The 20,663-nt window shown below is 37.9% G+C and overlaps 1 protein-coding gene across 1 annotated transcript in view; it reads right to left on the bottom strand.

Moving 5' to 3' along the window:
• The window catches only part of SLC10A7 (solute carrier family 10 member 7), a 234,400-nt gene that overhangs the window by 58,867 nt on the left and 154,870 nt on the right, over positions 1 to 20,663 (bottom strand). The window contains exon 6 of the mRNA XM_012783763.3: positions 4,283 to 4,318. Coding sequence (XP_012639217.1) covers positions 4,283 to 4,318 — 36 coding nt within the window. The remainder of the gene's footprint in view (positions 1 to 4,282; positions 4,319 to 20,663) is intronic.

Raw genomic sequence — 20,663 nt, 5'->3', positions numbered from 1 at the left:
ACTCCCTTATATACTCCAGGCCTTTGTGCAAATATTATTTTCTCAGTGAGTCCAAATTTGACCACCTTATTTAAAATAGCATCCCTCCCCCAAATCACTTCAGCACTTTTTATTCCCCTTCCTTACCTTTTCATTTTAGCACTTATCAGCCATCTTACACATTGTATTTTTACTTATCTGTTGATTGTTTTTACTAGTGTATAGTCTCCATGAAAGCAAAGATATATATCTGTTTGGCACTGATAGTGCTGGGCATATAGGAAGAACTCAATACATATTATTGAAGGAGTTATGAATAAGTTTAAATGACTTTTTTGAAAAATTTTGTTGTGAAAAGAGCATAAAAATGGAGTGCAGGTAGGATACAGTGAGGTTTAATTTTTTTAGATATGCGATATTACAGAATGCTTATATGCTAATGGAAATGATTCAGTAGAGAGAGAAAATTTGATAATATAGGAGAAAGAGGGAAATCTGTCTGAATCATATCATTAAGTAGGGTATAAGAAATGGCGTAATTGAAGGGAATGGCCTCAAAGGGCAGCAAACACAGTTTATCTATGGAAACAGGAGAGAAGGCAAAGAATATGGTTACAGATGCAGGTAGCTAGGATCATGTAAAATTTCTCTGACTGCTTCTTATTTCCTCATCAGCCAATTTCCTTTCTGCATTACTTGATATGAAAAAAAATGGGGGGGGCATTGGAGATTGGAGAGGCAAGAAGAAGATATTACATGAGTCTCTAGATAGTGGAAGACTAGACTAATTAAAGTAGGCAGTAGGATTTCCATGCTCACTTACATTTAGTTGTCACAAATGAGTCCGGTCAGAATGGTAGTGTGTTTGCTCTAGTGTGTTCAGTTACACGTGCAGGAAGGTGCAGAGCTGGATTTCAGCAGGCTTGGTGCTTTGCCAGGCAAATACCAAACAGTAAGAGGTGAGCAAGATTGTTGATGGTGTATAAAATAAAGGGATGATAATGATGGACCATGAGATCTAGGCTAGGTAAGATGGGCAATCAGGGCATGGGGATGAGGTAGGGTGGGTATAGTTGGACACACTGTAAAGGTGATAAGGTTGATGAATTGGCCATTCTAGCAAATCAGAATTTTTGATTTGGGGAATAAATCACAAGATAGGAACTGTTTGATATTTGAAAATGGGCTTATGGAGGGATGCAATTAGCATGTTTGGCATAACAAAGTGAAGGGTCTGGGTAGTTTGGCTGAGATGAAGTGGAGGGCAAGCTTGTTGGAGAAGAGCTAAGAATTCAGAGGGCAGGATATTGGAAAGATCCTCTATGTGAATATTGAAAACACCAAGAATTAGAAATATGCGCTGTTAAGAAGAAAACAATGTGAAGATGCTAATATTTTTTTGGACTGACAGTGACCTGGGCCTCTATTGATAATTACGACAAAGAGGAGTAGCAGGTGGTATAGTTTTGTTGGCATAACCTTCAAAGGAACTAGAGGATTTTATGGAGAGGACATGGGAGATGATGTAGAATTGGTGATGAGGCACTAGGAAGACACCTTACCCCATTTCAAGGCTCGGTGTCATGAAAGATGCCTACAGCAAAAGCATGAATCAGAGGACAGGTTTCAGTGGAGCATGAAAGTAAAGTGGACAGTCTTAGAAGTGGTTAAAAATACAGGACACTAATATTCTATCAGCAAAAATGGCCTTCATTAGCTACTATGCCTGAATACCCAGAAATTTCCAATTTCATGATATGAGAAAATAAGACAATACAATTTCCAGGGGTCGTGTTAGTTTCTTAGGCTTCTATAACAAAGCCCACAAACTGGGCAGCTTAAAACAACAGGAATGTGTTGTCTCACGGTTCTGGAAGCTGTAAGTCTGCAATCAAGCAGAGCTACGCTCCCTCTGAAATCTGCAGGGGAGAATCCTTCCTCATCTCTTCCAGATTCTGATGTTTGCCAATAATCCTTGGTGTTCCTTGGCTTGTAAATGTATCACTCTAACCTCTGCCTCCATTGTCATGTGGAGTTCCTCCTGTGTGTCTCTGCCTTTTCTTCTTACAAGGACACCAAGCAAATTGGAATAAGGGCTCATCCTATTCTATTATGTCCTCATCTAATTAATTACATTTGCAATGACCCTATTTTCAAATAAGACATTATTTTCTGATGTACTGAGGGTTAGGACTTCAACATATCTTTTTGGGGGAAATAATCCAACTCATAGCAGGGGTATTGAAAAAAATAGTACATCTTTTACAGACTGTGTTCATATTTTAAGTCACTCAGGTTCTTGTTCTGCTAAGTAAATGAGGCTTAGTAACCCCTGTGTTTAAGAAATTCCCATTGTTTGTAAAATGTATGACAACCTAAACAGACAAAAAGTATATACATACTATGCATGTGATTCAAAGTCATATAACATAGAAGGATCTATTGATGAGCTCGATGATGCCACTGAACCTATTGGGACAGCCCAGTTGACTCAGAAGGGAAGCATTAAACTTTTAAGTTGAGGGTCTTGGCATCTCTTTCACTATTCTTACAGCTCTATTATTTTAAAATGTTGAACCAACTAATGCTCACAAGTCTATGAGTCTGTGTATGGGAGAAAGCTTATAATAAAGAGATGCCATAATTTTTATCAACTGAGAAAATTTATGTTATGGCATGGAGATGGGAAGGAGAGGGATAAAAGTATTCATTTGATTCTTCAATCATGAGCTGATACAGGGTCCCAGAGATTTCAGCCTCTGATATACTCAAAAGTATTACCCCAGGTCTCAGGCCGCTAGTGGCGGCTGTAACTTCTCTCCTGTTCTTCTTAAATGAGTCACATTTGTCACTCTCCTGCAATGGAGAACAGGTGGGCTATGCAGCCTTTTACTGGGCACTTACTAGATGCCAAGCACTATACTAGTCCCTTGTATAGTGACCCACTGCAAGCGGGACCTCAGACTGGCCGGCGTACTATGCCCACCGAGGACTGCTCCTGGGTAATTGCCCTTGTGATCCCAGGATTTGGGAAAAAGCACTGATGGATGATTCCAGAATCTCACATTTAGTGAGCAGGTAGGTACACAAGAATTCTTTTCTTCCAAATTAATGCAAATATTCACTTTAGTTTCAATTTAACTCAGTGCAAATTCTGAATTGGTAAAGTCCAAATTCATGAGGTTTTTTGATGCTGAGGAAAATGATCTGCTTATTTGACTCTTTTTACCTTGCCATAATGGAGCTAGCATTTCAGAAGGGAGGGCAAGTAAGGCTGAGGTTTATTACTTGAAGGTAATGTCTTTCATGAAAGATGCAGAATCCAACTGTTTAGTAGTATATCTATTCCTTTCTATTTCCTACACAGCTGGTAAGAAATGAAGTCCCTCACTCTATTACTCTAATTGAATTCCAACTTGGGTAATTATACTATAATTAAATAAATTTTCCCCATAGTTTTAATTCACTGATAAATGGTGCCAGTCAAACAGCTACATTATAGTCCCAGAAACACATCCCCACTACATTTCAATGATAAGTAGAATGATTTATATTTGGAAGATTTGTGTTTGAAAAAATGCACAGTTCATAAAATATTTTAGGTATCATTCATGATTACATATGCTTTGCTCAGCATGAGATAACATTAATTTCTATTATAGTCTTTCATCTAATTTCTCACATGCTTAGTGCCAAAAGAAAGAAGACAGTTAATTAGCATTTCTTGTTTTCAGAACAATTTTTGTTTAGTTAACCAGGAGCTTGTATCTACTTGTATGTTTTATTTCTAAAGCACATTTTATTAGCACTCGGAGACAGAATGGAATAGGTGTTAACTGATTCCCATTTTACAGATGAACACACTGAAGCAGTCTTCCACAAGGTGAGAAACTGGCTACTATCAGTATTGGCCTTGGAACCCAAACTTCCCCTGCTACCTGCTCCATGGCTCTCTCTGTCAAACACTATCAAACACTGGGTCACTATCAATCACTTTAGTTTTACTAATGAGAAAATAAAGAGCAGTACATTTGTGACCTGTGTCACAGGTTATTAATTTATAATAGCTAATGATTTAGCCAGGAGTTTGAGGCCTAATAACTGGGTCTTCATGCTGTTCTTGGATCACAAGACTGTGAAGCTGCTTTGTGTCTGAGTATTATTACTTGGCAGAGCTCGAATAAAACAGTTCAAAACATGGTGCAAAAAAAATGCAAATTTTAATTTTATTCTAATGACCCTTTTTAAAGGGGTGTAGATAGCTTTTAATAAAGAATATTAAAGACAACATCTAAATACTCACAAATAGCAGCAGTAGCAGGGGTGTTATAACGATGCCCTGAAAGAAATAAAAGACATGATGATCATTTATCAGCCTGCAAATCAGGATATTTTCTTTGCCATTTTAAACTCTGAGACATGGAAATGCGTATCCTTCTCATTTTAGTTTAATAAAATCTAGGGGATAAAGAAGAGGGAGCCCCAATCTTGGCTCTCCCTCCCGTTGTGCCTTAACATCTCTATTACAATTATTTGCATTTGGCATCAGTAAAAGTACAACCACCGATCTTCCTTAAACTCGTCTTTCCTTTTGTAAACTTAAGTTCCCTTCGACATTGCACATGTATCACCCGGATAGAAGCTGATGGCTGGCAAGTTTTCTCACTCCAAAGCTTTCAACTCTAACTTGGATAAAGTGCCCCTTTTTGAGAGAAGACAGGTGGTTTAGTCCCAATTGGGGTCCTCTCCTGAGCAAAGACCACGTCAGTTGTGATGAATGAGATGTCGTGATTTTGTAACGTGAACTGATCTCCCCTAGGAAATGAGCTGGGATCTCAAAACTCATTTCACTTGATTAGACTCCATGTCTCCATGGTGGAAGGCAAGTCTTTCATCTAATTCAGCCACATAGGACCACCTCAGTCCCTCTGCCTCCCCTAGGCAGAAACGAGCAAAAGATTTGTTTTCTTCGATGACAGGGAACAGTTTGAGGCTGTTGCCAATGAGGCTGGATACCAGCTTTTAAGGTTTCTTGAAGGTAAATCTTTAAAACCTAAGTGTTTGAGTTGGGAGTTGAAATGACAGGTTTCAGTTTTGGAGCAGCAGATGATTATTTGCTGGTCTTAGTTCTTCCTTTATCTCTCAACACTTTGTTATGATTTATACAAGAAAAAGCATTTCAGATTTTTATTAATGAATTCTACTTGGAATTTAAAATTTTCAGAGAATCTGAGGGTATGTTTGTGTGTATTTAAAAGAGAGAGAGAGAGAGAGAGAGAGAGAGAGAGAGAGAGAGAGAGAGAGAAAGAAAGAAAGAAAGAAAGAAAGAAAGAAAGAAAGAAAGAAAGAAAGAAAGAAAGAAAGAAAGAAAGAAAGAAAGAGAAGCACTATACCCAGACAGTATCCAGGATCCAGGTCTGGGACCACTTCATTACTTTTGGAAAAAAGACCTTTTGGTATTTATGTGGGAGTCCTTTTGTCATTACAGTAACTAAATTGTTTTGGATGTGGCTCAAGAGGGACTGGCTTACTTTATGAACATTGCTACCATGACTTTCTTGGGCATATACACATGTGAATATCCATAATGCAGATTTGTTTTATTATTAAATAATAGAATAAATGCCTCTTTATTGTGCAGATTTACAATTGGCAATAGGGAATACAACATTTAAGAGTAACTTTAAAATCTACTTATTAAAACATGTATTGTGGCTTATCAACTCCACTGGTGTCTACAAAACAGGTTCTCATTAGTACATTTAGAAGAGTTAAATGTGCTAAATGCCAAAATAATTTTTAACTTAGAAGGGCTACTGTCCTTCAATGACATGGACCACGTTTCACACTTTAGAAGGAATTCCAAACTTTATAGAGCTACATGGAAATGAAAATGTCTGTTTCAGTCTATGTGGGAGCCATCCAATTTCAAGTCAATTTGCTTAAATATTGATTGAACAACTATTTTTTTGCTGGGCACTGTGCTCATCATTAGAGATCCAAGAGCAAATACAACACAATCCCTATACTTAAACAGCTTATAATCCAGTAAGGGACATTGACTTAGGAACAAAGTTCAATACAGAGTAATACGAGCTGCTACCACCACAGCTACCACCGCTGCCTGTGCACAAACATTGTCCATGGGTCTGAGGATTGACACCCCCTCCCCTGCCACCACTGCCAGTGCCTGTGTGCACCATCGGAGGCCTGCAAACAGGCCCACCCTGCCCACTTCCGGTGCCCGTGCACACTGTCTGAGGGCCCTGGGATTGACACGCCCCACCTGCCAGTACCCACACACATAATCCAGGGGACAGATGACAGGCCAGCCCCACCCGTTATCACTGCTGCTGGCACCTATGCACGTCCTATTGGGGCCTGGTGATTGACCCACCTTATTTTCTGCTACCAGCACCTGCACAGACTACCAGGGAGCTGGAGGGAGGTCCACAGCACCTGCTGCTACCACTGCCAGCACCCACATACATCATCCGGGCACTAAGAACAGCCCCACCCCATTCGCTATTGGCACCTGCAGACATCACCTGAGGGCCTGAGGATCGATCTGTCCTGCCTGCCAGGACCCACATCCACTATCTGGGGGCCTGAAGACCAGCCTGCCCTGCCTACCACTGCCATACCAACACCCATGCACATTGTTTGGGGGCCTAGGGATTGAGCCACCCCTGCTCATCACCACGGCACCTTCAGGCACCACTGGGGGGTCTGAGTAGAGGCCTGCTTCACCTGCCACCACTAGCACTCACAAGTACCACTCAGAGGCATGAAGACAGGCCTGCTCCACCTGCCACTGCAGCTGCTGGCACCTATGCACATCATCTAGGGGCCTGGAAATTGATCTGCTCTACCCGCTACCACTTTCACCCTTGCACATCAGTGGTGGGCTTTAAGAAAGACCCACCCACCTTCACTTCTGTGAGTGCTGGTGCTCCTGTATGTTGTCTGGATTTGCTATACCCACCACTGCTCGTGCCTATATATGCCATCTGGGGGCCTGAGGACAGGCCCACACTGTCCTTCACCACTACAATTGGTGCCCAAGGACCAGCCCATCTGGTGTCCCTGTCCCCAGCAAAGCCTCACCACAGCCTCCACTAAAAACCACACAGACACCACTGACGCTGATTACAGCCAAAGAAATCATATGGAAATTATACTACTATGCCTACACAGAATTGAAGCCAAATCACCCTAACTAATTGACACAGATAAATCTATAGGAAAAAGTCTTTCCCTATGAAAGTCAATCTATAAAATTGAAAGAAGCAACTGTTACTCCAGATGCACATATATCAACAGAAGGAAACAAGAAACATGAAAAAGCAAGGAAAGATTATCACTCCAAAGGAACATAATAATTCTCTAATAAGAGATCCCAAAGAAAAGGAAATTTGTTAAATGTCTGTAAAAGAATTCAAAATAGTGAAAGCAAAGAAACTCAGTGAAATATAAGAGAACAAAGATAAATGACACTAAGAAATCAGGAAAACAATTCATGATCTGAATGAGAAATTCAACAAAGGTAGAGACATCATAAAAAAAGAACCAAACAGAAATCCTGAAACTTAAGAATTCAATTACTAAAATAAAAATAATCAAGAGCTTCAACTATAGATTAGATCAAGCAGAAGAAGTAATTTTTTGAACTTGATGGCAGGTCTTTTGAAATAACCCAGTCAGACCAAAAAGAAAAGAAAAAAACAATAAAAGAAAAGAAAGATGACATGACATATGGATACAATAAAGTGACCAAATATTCAAATTTTTTGATTTTCAGAAGAAGAAAAGATAGGCAAAGGCATAGAAAACCTATTTAATAAAACAATTGCTGAAAACTTCCCAAGTCTTGCAAAATATAAAGACATCAAGATACAGGAAACTCAACAATCCCCATGTAATTTCAACCCAAAAAGGCCTTCTCCAAGGCACATTATTGTCAAACTGCCAAAAGTCAAAGGCACAGAGAGAACTTTAAAAATAGCAATAGAAAAGCATCAAGTCATATATAAAGAAATCTTCCTCAGACCAACAACAGATTTCTCAGCAGAAATATTACAGGTCAGGAGAGTCAGCACTTTTCAAAGTGCTGAAAGAAAAAAAAAACCCCTATTAGACAAGAATACTATACCCAGAAAAGCTACCCTTCAAAAATGAAGGAGAAATGAAGTCTTTTCCAGACAAGCAAAAATGACTGGAATCCATCAACACTAGATTGGCCCTACAAGAAATGTTTAAAGGAGTCCTGCATCTGGGAAGTTAAAGTACAATATCTACTATCATGAAAACACACAAAAGAATAAACCCCACTGGTAGAGCAGATACACAAATGAGAAAGAGAAAGAAGCCAACTGTTATCACTACAGAAAACCATCAAAAAATAGTGGTAAACCATAAGAATGCAAGAAACAAAAAAAACTTCCACAGGATATACAAAATAGCCAGAAAACAATTAATAAAATGGCAGGAATAAGTCCTCACCTAGTAATAATAATATTAAATGTAAATGGATTAAATTCCCCACTTAAAGAATGTAGGCTGGCCCAATGGTTAAAAAAATGTGACCCAACTGTATGCTGCCTATAAGAATCTCAGTTCACCTGTAAAGTATCCATAAGAAACTCACTTCACCTGTAAAGACACATAGAAACTGAAAGTGAAAGGATGGAACAAGATAGTCCACACAAACAAAGACCAAAAGAGAACAGAAATAGCTAACCGTATATCAGATAAAACAGACTTCAAGTGAAAAATTGTAAAAAGAGATAAAAAAGGTCATTAGATAATGATAAAATATACCAACATCATTTTTCACAGAATTTTAAAAAATCTAAAATTTCATATAGAATCAAAAAAGTGCATGAATAGTTAAAGCAATCCTAAGCAAAAAGAACAAAGCTAGAAGCATCACACTACCTGACTTTGAAATATACTACAAAGTTATAGTAACCAAAACATCATAGTACTGGCATTAATAACAAACACATAGACTAATGGAAGAGAAAATCCAGACATAAATCCACATATTTACAGCCAATTGATTTTTGGCAAAAGTGCCAAGAACATACAATGGGGAAAGGACAACTTCTTCAATAAATGGTGCTGGGAAAACTGGATATCAATATGCATAAGAATGAAACTAGACCTCTCTCTCTCACCATATATGAAAGTCAACTCAAAGAAGGCTAAAGATTTAAATGTAAAATCCAAAACTATAAAACCCCTAGAAGAAAACATAGGGGAAATGCTTTAGGACATTTGATTTAGGAAAAGATTTTATGGATAAGACCTCAAAAGCACAGGCAACTGAAACAAAAATAGACAAATGGGACTATATTCAGCTAAAAAGCTTCTACACAGCAAAGGAAACAATCAACAGTATGAAGAAATAACCTATAGAATGGGAGAAAATATTTGTAAACTATTCATCTGACAAGGGACTAATATCCAGAGGGAAACACTTGACAGCAAAAAACTAAATAATCTCATTAAAAAGTGGGCAAAGAATCTGACATACAAATGGCCAACAGGTATATGAAAAAAAGGCTCATCACTAACCATCAGAGAAATGCAAGTCAAAACTACAATGAGGTATCATTCCTCCCCAGTTAGAATGGCTACTACCAAAAAGACAAAAAATAACCAATGCTGATGCAGATGAGGAGAAACAGGAACTCTTACACACTGTTGGTGGGAATGTAGATTGGAAAAGCCATTTTGGAAAACAGAATGGAGGTTTCTCAAAAAACTAAAAATAGAACTACCATATGATCTGGTGATCCTAGTCTTGGGAATTTATCCAAAGAAAAGAAAATCAGTATATCAAAAAGATACCTGCACCCCCATTTTTATTGCAACACTATTCACAACAGCCAAAATACAGAATCAACCTAAATGTCTACCAACAGATGAATGGATAAAGAAAATGTGGTATATATACACAATGGAATATTAGTCAGCCATAAAATGAATGAAATCCTATCATTTGCAGTAACATGAATGGAACTGGAGGTTATTATGTTAAGTGAATTAAGCCATGCACAGCAAAACAAACTCTGCATGTTCTCACTTATCTGTGGGAGCTAAAAACATGGATCTCATGGAGTTAGAGAGTAGAATGGTGATTATCAGAGGCTGGGAGGGGAGATGAAAAGAGGTTGGTTAATGGCTACAAACATACCGTTAGATAGAAGGATTAACTTCTAGTGTTTGACAACATAATAGGGTGATTAGTTAATAATAATTTATTGTATATTTCAAAATAGCTAGAAAAGTTAAAATGTTCCCAACAAAAAGAAATGATAAATGTTTGAGGTGATGGATATCTTAAATACCATGATTTGATCATTACATATGAATCCCATAAATATATACAATTATTATGTATCAATAAAAACACAGAGTGACACAAGATTAAATATTTTGGCTCAAGAGGGGAGAGTGGTGTTAAAGAAGAGGTGATTATTTCATGAGAAGGAGGAGACTACGAACAAAGTTGATGAACTAATGGAAACGGATTCAGCAGGACAGCAAGGATATGCCAGCAAAAGGGAGGAGCACTCAAAAAGGTATAAAAAGTTGGGAAGGTCAGGAAGAAAAGTGTAAAGTGGAAGAGTTAGAGACCAGATTAGTCACCTTCTGTATGCCAGAAGGGGCTTGGACTTTATTCTGTTAACAATGGCAAACTAATGAAGCATTTATAGTAAGGGTATAATGATTTGGTAAGTAATTCAGTATATGAAGAACAAATTTCACTTAGATTATAACCTAACCATTTTTACTTTTATTATCTGTCAATTCACCTAAATTCAGGTAAAAGAAAATAGAAACTTGCATTAATGTTAATTATGGAATATTAGCAACACTAATAGCAATTCTGAGAAACAGGGCATGCTATCTGTGATAAAATGAGAATTTTCACCCACAGGAAGAAGGTTGAGCATTGTCACCACTTTGGGGATGGAGTCAATGCCACACTGTACGCATAAAATGCATAGGGACTCATTTCATTTTCCTTTAATGGAATAGTAATAGCATTGGTAATAACACTAGTTCTATTAATGGTATCTTGCTTTAGCCCTTTCATATACATTTTAAAATTTCATGCTCCCCTACTAGGGAGTTAAGTTACGCATGAGCCCCATTTTATAGATGAGGAAACTGGTGCTCAGAAAAGCCAAACAACCAAACCCAGAGTCACACAGCAAAAAAATGGCACAGCCTGGACTTGAGTCTGCTTCATCCAATTCTAAATCCAGAACTGACTCCACTATACCAGGGAGCAGCAGATTTCCAGAACCAGTATCATTTTCTGCAGAGTTCTATTTATGTAATATATGCAGCAATTAGTGACTGTATGATCTTTGTCTCAAGTTGACAACTGATTCTTAGGGATACTCACTCTGGAAAGCAAAGCACTTTTTTCTACAGGGTTTTCTACTTGAATGTATAGTCACTAACACACAACAGTTTCTTTCCAGTTTTCACAAGGACTTACAATATTTATTCCTAAACTACTAAAAGTTTCCTTGTGAATAGGAAGTATTTTCTAATTCTGGATTCAGTATTCCTCCTTATTTTCTTAAGAATAGCTGTTCAAGTTTATTAACTAAGACTGAATTATTATATAATGCTGAAACTTACTTTTCAGTTGTATTAGGAAATAAGTTAATCATGATATATTCTTTGACAAGAGGGCCATAATTCAGTTTTGGTGAAGCCATCATTAAGTGTTAGGAAAATAATAATAGCTAACACTTATGTAGTCCTTATATTGGATACTGCGGTAAGGACATTGTATATATTATTTTATATAATCCTCACAACAACTCTATGAAGTAGGTACTATTATTATCCGCATCTGTTGGGTAAGGAAGCTGACTAAAGTAGGAAGAGGCTGTGCCAGGAATTGATTCTCTCCTTGACTCCAGAACTTGTGCTCTTGAACAGTGTAAATAAAATCTTTGTAATGTTAAGCTATTTTCTCAGGGTTTTATTTTAAAAGTAAATCTGAAAGGAGCTTCAGGCTCAGTATGTCTTTTTGATGACATGAAACAAATGGAGAAGTAAGCCTTCGTGTCACATGGCTGATACATTTTTTTCTTAAAGACAAGTTTTGCAAATATCAATGGTAGAAAGGTTGAACTAAAAATTTAAACTGTGTCAGCATCAATCATTGAAAGCTGGAAAGTCAAATAAACATGTTATTATCTTTTGGGTATACAGAGGCTCAATTTAATTCCTTTCCTTTCTTTTTCCTAAGTACATCCTATACGAATGGATAAAACCAAACGGGTGGTGGATGAGCACTTCTGGCAAATATGTTATCCCCTCATTGCAGATTCAAGGTCAAGACATAGTTTTAGCATCCTTGCAATTGGAATGGCGTATAAAACGTTCTGATTGCAACACCTGAAGAAGTCAAGTCACAAAGTGACTGGCTTTCATTGTCTACTGAAAAACTTTCAGAAAATCCAATTTACACCTTTGATGTGAATGACTGGGTGAATATATTTCAATGACTTTAGTGGAAAGGGGGAAAAAGTGTCAGATCTGAGACACTGAGACTTACTTAGTCGCACTGAAACACACAAACAAAATATCCCAATAACAACAAAAACAACAACAAAACTGTGAGTGCACTTCTGTCATCAATAGGACTTATACAAAAGGCAAAACTGAAGTGAACTTATGATATTTTTTAGTAGATAATGCTACCAAAAGTTTGGCTGCAACAACTACAGTGACCACATAGATACCAAAACTGACTTCTTAGGCTTCCGTCTCCAGGACATTGCATTAACTCAGTTTTCACAGAATGACAGAATATCAGTTTTGCAGGAATCTTCGAGATACCCCTAGTCTGGTCCTCATCTGAAGCATGAACCCCTCTCGCCTTGACTGATGATGTGAACTGTGCCTGATGCACCTGTGCCAGGGAACCTTCCAGAAAGAAAACACCCTTGCTCTCAAGGCAAACAATGGCCCGGCTGAAGGTTTCACACAAGGGAGAAGCTCTTTCTTATACTGATCCCAAATCACTACTATTACTGCCCTTCTTCCCCTTGAAGCAATTTAGGGCAAGTCTCTTTCCCTCTTTCCTGGTGGTGGCCTTTTAACTGATGCTCTTGAAGGGTGTAAGTAAAATCTTTGCCCTCTTCAGCTATTTCCTCAGGGTTCTAGTTGAAGAGTAATGCTGAAGTTAGCATTTTGGCTCCACATTAAGTCTTCTCTAGGATAAAAGTCCTCAGTTCCTCCACACTTCCTCTCAGGGTAGAGTTCTGAGCCTTCTCTTAGACACACACCCAGATGAATTTAAGGGCCCACAGTACTCACTTAATAAAAATTGACCGAAACTTGGAAATGAGGCAAAAAGGCAATTGCATGTCTTTTCAATGCAATCCTAGAGCACAAAAAGGCCAATCTAAAGTTCATTTAACTACCCTAGAGGGATACCTTTGTTTGTCTTCTATTTATATTTGTTAGGGCCAGGACTATAAAATTATATGTTTATTTACAGAGTTTTTTCCCCAGTAGAAATGGAAATGATTTCTGGTTATAGAAAAAATAACCACAATGGTTATGATTTTATCGCCCTGTGGGCATTAGCCAGTTTTGTTTCTAATTTAGCAAACTTATTTTAGTACGCTTTTCTGATGGTCTATATAAACCCATTTCTATAATCTTTTCGGAACCAACTTTATCATCCTGCTGGTTTCATCATTATTCAGTTAAATAAATGTTTGATGTGTGCATTCTATATGTGCAAGAAAATCATGTTTTTAACGTTTTGAAAATTATACTTTGACAACTCCTTTCCTCTGAACCTTGTATTAATGGAAAGATCCCTTTAAAAAAAAAGATTAATGCCACCCTAAATCCCCAGGCTATCTTTACCTTTTGTCCTGTGGTCAGTGTATAGTGAGAGCTTAAAAGGTTAGAGAAAAGTTTATCCTTCAAGAATGAAATGGTGTTAAACCAATGAATGAATGAGACTGGCTAATAAATCCTAAGCAATAAATTATAAAGGGGTGGTGTGGGGAATTTTGAATACATCTAAATTGAAACAAAATGGTCAGGGTATGTGATCTCTAAAGACTATGACATTATAAGATGGATGTCAAAATGTATAGCTGAGTAAACTTTAAAAAGAAAGAAAGAGGCATTAGGAACCTAGGAAAGGTAGCTGGAAAGAAAGTGGTGGCTGATTGTCAAGTCAGGGGTCTCTTTCCCTTCCTCTACCTATATCTTCCTCTTTTTTTTTTTTTTTTTTTTGAGAGAGTGTCTCCCTTTGTTGCCCAGGCTAGAGTGAGTGCCGTGGCATCAGCCTAGCTCACAGCAACCTCAAACTCTGGGCTCAAGCAATTCTGCTGCCTCAGCCTCCCAAGTAGCTGGGACTACAGGCATGCGCCACCATGCCTGGCTAATTTTTTCTATATATATTAGTTGGCCAATTAATTTCTATTTATAGTAGAGACGGGGTCTCACTCTTGCTCAGGCTGGTTTTGAACTCCTGACCTTGAGCAATCCGCCCGCCTCGGCCTCCCAGAGTGCTAGGATTACAGGCGTGAGCCACCACGCCCGGCCTATACCTTCCTCTTTACAACTGGACCTTCACAGCCTAAGCACCTTAACATGCCCAGATTACGCATTCAGCAGGATGTTCATAGCTCTGTCAAGGCAAGAGGGTGTTCTAGCAGCTGACACAAGCATGCTGGTTTATCAGGCACATTGCACTACTGTGAAGATGGTTGCATCCAACTATTTGAGATGGATAATACTAGCCTCTGACACCATCCAGTTAATGCTCTATAGTCTGAGACCATGCTTGCCAAGTAAACTTTTAATAATAATTTTTTGGTAGCTTTTGTGCTATAATAGTTTTTGTGAAAACTTTTAATAAAGTTGTGGTGACCCCATTAAAGCAATGTTGCTCTGTGAGACCTTGTGGGAATGGCAGCTGGCTTGTCTCAGTGACATTATGTTTAATTAAATAAACATTTACTGAGTACTAACTATGGATCAGACATCACTGGTACTGAGGGGAGAGAGTGAATATATGGTTTATGTCCATAAAGAGTTCCCATCCTAGAAAGCAGTTCTACCTTGTTGCTTTCTAACTTCAACATTTTGGTTAAGAAACACTTCTATCATCTAATTCTCAAAAGATTGTGACTTTTTCCAGGCCAAAATTAAAGGTAGTAAATATATTCATATTAAGCATTAGCTTTTAGTTATGGCCTATTATTTTTCTAGATTTTGATCTGTCATTGATCCATTCAACAAATACCTACTTAGTGATTACTACACCAGGCCCTATTAGGCACAGTGGCAAATCACACAGACACATACACAATCAATGCCTGCATAGTTTTTTTTTAAAGAGAAGACAGATAAGCAATTACAATAAAATGACAGTATTTCGAATGAAAATCTCAGCAAGCTAGAGAGTACTTAACAGGGCAATCAGAGCACCCTGGATGAGAACTGAAAGAACAATAGGAGTTAACCAGGCAATGGAGTCACAGAGCAGAAGAAGGGGAAGGAGAAAAAACACAGGCAAGGAGAAGAGACTGAAGAAAGGCTTTGGAAGCAGGAAGAACATAGAGAAACTGAAAGAGTGCGAGAGGTACAGTTGTGAGAGATGAAGTTAAAGGCCAGATGAAGCAAAAAGGCCTAGTAATCCATGGTAAGGGGTTTGGGCTTCACTTCAAAGCAAGGGGAAGCCACTGACAGGGTCTACGCAGCCAGGGGTGTGGGAGAGGGGCCTTGGCAATGGCATGATGCTATTTGTGGTTAGGTAAAAATCACTCTGGGTGCAGTGTAGAGAAGAGATTAAAGCAGAGGAAGATTAGAGGGAGGCAAACTAATTAGAAGGTTGTTCAGTATTCTGGGCAGGAGCTGATTTGGGCTAAGGTGACGGAACTTAGTGATTAAGATAGGGAGACATAACAGATTCAAAAAGTATTTGAAAGGTAGACTGGTAGACTGTCCAACTAAGTATGTGGGGTGGGTGTCAAAATGGAAGGGAAGATGATTTCTTAGCTTTCTGAATCGATTCCTGACCAAATAATGGTTCATAGGGCCAATTACTGAGCCAGGGTGGAATTGGGGATGAACAGATTCATTTTTCTTAGGGAAGATGATGAGTTTGAGGTGGTTGTAATTAAAGACACTGTAAGTAGTGGGATATATGGGGCTAAAGTTCAGAATAAAGTCTGGACAGTGGATATAGTTGAGTAAATCCTCAGCATATAGTTCAGTGGTTTATTACTATAAAAACATAAGAAGTTAAAGAATATAGAATACTGATTGAAGCTCATAGAAGAAAACAATTTCAATGGAATGACTAATCTGAACATTAAGTTGGGAGTAGTTTGAGGGCTGAGAAGCTCAGAGGGAAATGAGAGACAGTCTGGACAACACTTTTAAGAAGTCTGGTTGTGGGAAGGTGGGAGGAGGTGAGAATGAAAAATTACCTCTGAGGTATAATGTACACTATTCAGGTGATGGGTATAAGAGCTTGGACTTCATAACTATACACTATATACATATAACAGAATTCAATTTGTACTTCCTAACTCTATTAAAATGAAAAAAAGTCTAGCTGCAAAAAGGAGGAGAGAGATAGAGCAATAACTTGAGTGGAATGAAGGTAAGGTAAAGGAAGTTTGTTGTTTCTTGTTTCATTGTTTGTTTTCGAAAGGAAAACCTTGAAGATTCTCAAAATTCACAGAAAAGAGACAAAGGGGATCAGAAGAATGGAGATTGAGTAAAGAGAAGAAGTTATAGCTACTGTACCTACAGAGGCATCAGCGAAGGAGTTCCAGCACACGGCTAGAGGGTTACCTGTAGAAAGGATGTAGGACATACCTCTTCATTGTAAAAGAAAAGGACAGAGTGGGTTCAAATGAAGATAGCCTGGTATGCTTGATGTTAGAAAGTTGAAGGAATTTTCATTTAAGAGCTTCCTTTTTCTCTGTTAAGTGGAACACAAAGAGTTTTACTAAAATGAGGGGAACATGAGTGCAGAGGAACAGGAAAGTCAGTAACAGAAAGCCTGTGTTATGACTATGGGGAGAGAGTGTCTAAAATTGTGAAGGGTCAGATGTCACCGTACTTGGATGATAACAAGTTGGCCTGCTACATTTTCAAGTATGCTGGCAGAAGACACAAGACTCTGGGTCAGAGCCAAAGGATTTCGATCACTCACAGCACAGCAAGCAGCCTAAGCATGATGTTGGCATCAGTTCCCCCTGCCCGCAAGTCAAGCAGGGTGATGCAGATGGGCTCAGATGGATGCCTAACACATGCGGTGGATTGCATTACAGGAGAGGATACTTAGTTTAGGGAACCTGAATCTTTTATAATGGGCAGAAAGTAAACCTGCCCTTTGTTCCAGAGCTGAGAACAAAGGGAAGTCAGTGCCTCTGTTCACAAAATGTACAGAAATATGAGAGACACAAAAAATTGTCTTCTAACAAAGGAACTGTCCAGCAGACCAACCCGGTTAATATTAGTCATCTAAACACGTGAGTTATCAAGTACTCAGTATTGCTAACTTCAACTATTATCGCTAAGCTCATATAAGGAAATGATAATCATATAATCATTTTGAAATGACCAGGAAAGACTTCCTTCCAAAATGACACTGATCTTCTAACATTTCACGGATGCTATCATTCAAATAAGTAAGATTCTAACCAATTGAACTGACTTTCAATTCACAGTTTACTCTCTTTCTTTACTTAAAATGGGGGAATCTGCTAAATGTCTTTTAGAAATCTTGATCCTCACTAGATTGAAATGTGGTCTGAGAACAAGCAACATTGGTCTTGCCAAATCTTCAACTCCACCCCACAACTACTATATCATAATCTGCATTTTAGCAAGATACCCAGGTCATTTATAGGCATTCAAAAAGAAAGAATGAATTTAGAGTCTAGAGCAGAGGTTGGCAAACCTTGTCTTAACAAGGCAAACCTTGGCCAAATTACAATTTGGCCAAATTGTAATTATTTTAGGCTTTGTCGGCCATACTGTTGTAATTACTCAAATCTGCTGTTGTACCTGGAAAGCAGCCAAAGACAATAGGTAAACAAATAGGCATGGTAAGATTTGCTCCAAGAGCCATAGTTTGCAGATCTCAGCTCCAAAGTATTGCTTTGAATTAGTAATTGTATTTCAAAAAGAAATAAGTATAACTAACCTGGCTTTTAGTGAAGCCATGCTGGCTTTGAAACATCACAGCATGTTCCTTTGTAACTCCTTATAACCTACTACTTAATTACCCAGTCTTTAGTTTTTCTCTAGACTACTAACAAAATTACTAGTTAATAGTGCATAACATCCCTTTTCTTCCCTTTTTCTTTTTTAAATCTGCAGTGACATTTGCACATCCCCAGCTGTTAATTCTATTCCTTTTCTTTTGTCAAAGATAGTGATTCAGTAATCTCAAATGTTAGTTTTCTCAGGACCCTACAAAGTAATCTGTCTGGACCAACAGATAGAGTCTGCTTATCTTGGATCTATTTTCCTTTTGCCAATATTTATGTTACCATTTCTAATCTGAAGATGATTCTCCTTGCCAAAGGTGATGGAAGCAAAGCAAAGGGGACCGCCGGGGAGAGTGCAATTAAAGATGCTGAACAGAAGGCAGAATGCATGGAGTTTGGGGTCCTAATGTCCCGAGCTATACAAAGGGCAAAGAATAAACACAAGAACACAAAGGAGGAATACATGTACATTGCTAATTAAAACTATTATAGTGATAAATGTTAACAATGAAAAAATAGCATTCAAACTCATGATTTCCCTTTTTACTTATTAACTGAAAAAGTGAATCTTCTTTTCAGGCTATGTAAACTTATAGACCTGTATTAAAAATATTAGCTATTAACCTGGCTTTTTCTATCGAGACTGGGTGACAAAAACAATAAGAAATTTAACTAAAGCACAAAGTAAGATGGATGTGGGAACTTTCTGTTAATTTCTAAAAAATTTTCACATAAATGTCTTCACATAAATCTCTTCTAAGATTTAACATTCCAAAGAAACATCTAAAAAATGCTTATCTGTAGAGTATATATTAGAAAAAGGAAGCAGCAAAAAAAAAAAAATCAAATCAAAATTTATTGCTGGAAGACTAGAGTATAAAAATGTTAAGTTTTCATAGCTAAGACAAGACCTGCCAGGGTTCATTTTGGCCTGTAGGCCTCTACCATGGACACACACCTGCAATCTGGGGTATTGTAATTTGATTTTCCCTGAGAATACATGGGGGAGCCAATCCTTAGCAGCACAGCAGAGATTATACACAAGAAGCACAGCTCTCTTAAAATGTCAAGAGGATGTTCAATGGCAGTGACTTTGTTAAAAAAAAAAAAAAAAAAAAAAAATGTCAAGAGGATGGTTCCACATTACCCAGTGGTCAGCCAAAGTTTCAATGGCCTGAATCTTACACAGAGGAGCTTGTGGTATTTCTTGCTTTGAATCACCACTTTGATACCAAATACAACTGTCATAACAAGAGGCAACATTTATTGAGATACATTAGGGACTAGGAACTGTGCTAAGTGCTTTACAAACATTATTTAATTTAAAATTCCAGTAAGTAAATTTATTATCCTAATGTATAGGTGAGTAAAAAAGGGCTTGTAGAGACTATGGCTAAACTACAGGAAGTGTCAGGAGACAGAACTCAGGAATACAAACAAAAGTTAAGAGGCCAGGACATGGTCCAAAGGGAAGAAAAGTTGTTAAAAAGAAAAAAAAAACATGCAAAGGAGGAAGGAGAAAATGACAAGAAAAAGATATTCAGGAAATGAATTGTAGGAAATTAATACAAAATATATAATATAAAATAGGGTCTAAGATTACAAATACAGTCTGCCAATGGTATAGGAATATGTACCAACTAACTCTCTTGGGTCACTAGAGTAACACTGGATATTTATTCCCACTGGCTTAAAAGATTTAATGTGTTTCTGCTCATTAATGTCTATATCATATTAGGTACTCAATAAATTTTTGCTGAATGAAAGAACAAATGAATGTGTGTCCACAAATTCTTCTCTTAGGGAGCAGTATATCTATTTCATGAGAAACACACACTTTAACACACACACTGAAATGCTTTACAACCCTTATGTTTGTGATAATGAGACTAGCTGACATTTATTAAATGCCTACTGTATATGTGTCATAAATTGTTCTATGCTCTTTGTATGTGCTAACTCATACAGTCCTCATAACAAACTTATGGGAAAGATGCCATCTTAATTCTCCATTTTAAAGAGGAGAAAACTGAGGCACACAGACAGAAGAATTTTACAGAATTTCCAAGCAATAACTGGCAGAATGGGAAACAGGCCAGTCTCTCCAGAATCCATGGTCTCTGCCATAATGTTTATATACTGGTTAAGGTTCTTGAGATTATAGAGAAATCAAAGAATTCTTGCTAAAAGAGACATTGGGGATAATCTGCTAGCTCACTTTACAAATTGCTAAGTTGAGCCTCAAGGAGGTGGTGTCTGTCACTCACAGTCTCAGAATTAGGTGGAACACAAAGATTATTAGCACGTAGATATTGTATATTCCCTGCCCAATTCTTTATTTCTGATACCACACCTAACCCCCACAAACTAATTGAGTAGAGCAAAGCT

This window comes from Microcebus murinus, chromosome 15 (genome assembly GCF_040939455.1).
Source record: "Microcebus murinus isolate Inina chromosome 15, M.murinus_Inina_mat1.0, whole genome shotgun sequence".
NCBI lineage: Eukaryota > Metazoa > Chordata > Mammalia > Primates > Cheirogaleidae > Microcebus > Microcebus murinus.
Note: the sequence above shows the minus strand (reverse complement) of the source record. Positions and strands in the feature narration are given on the sequence as shown.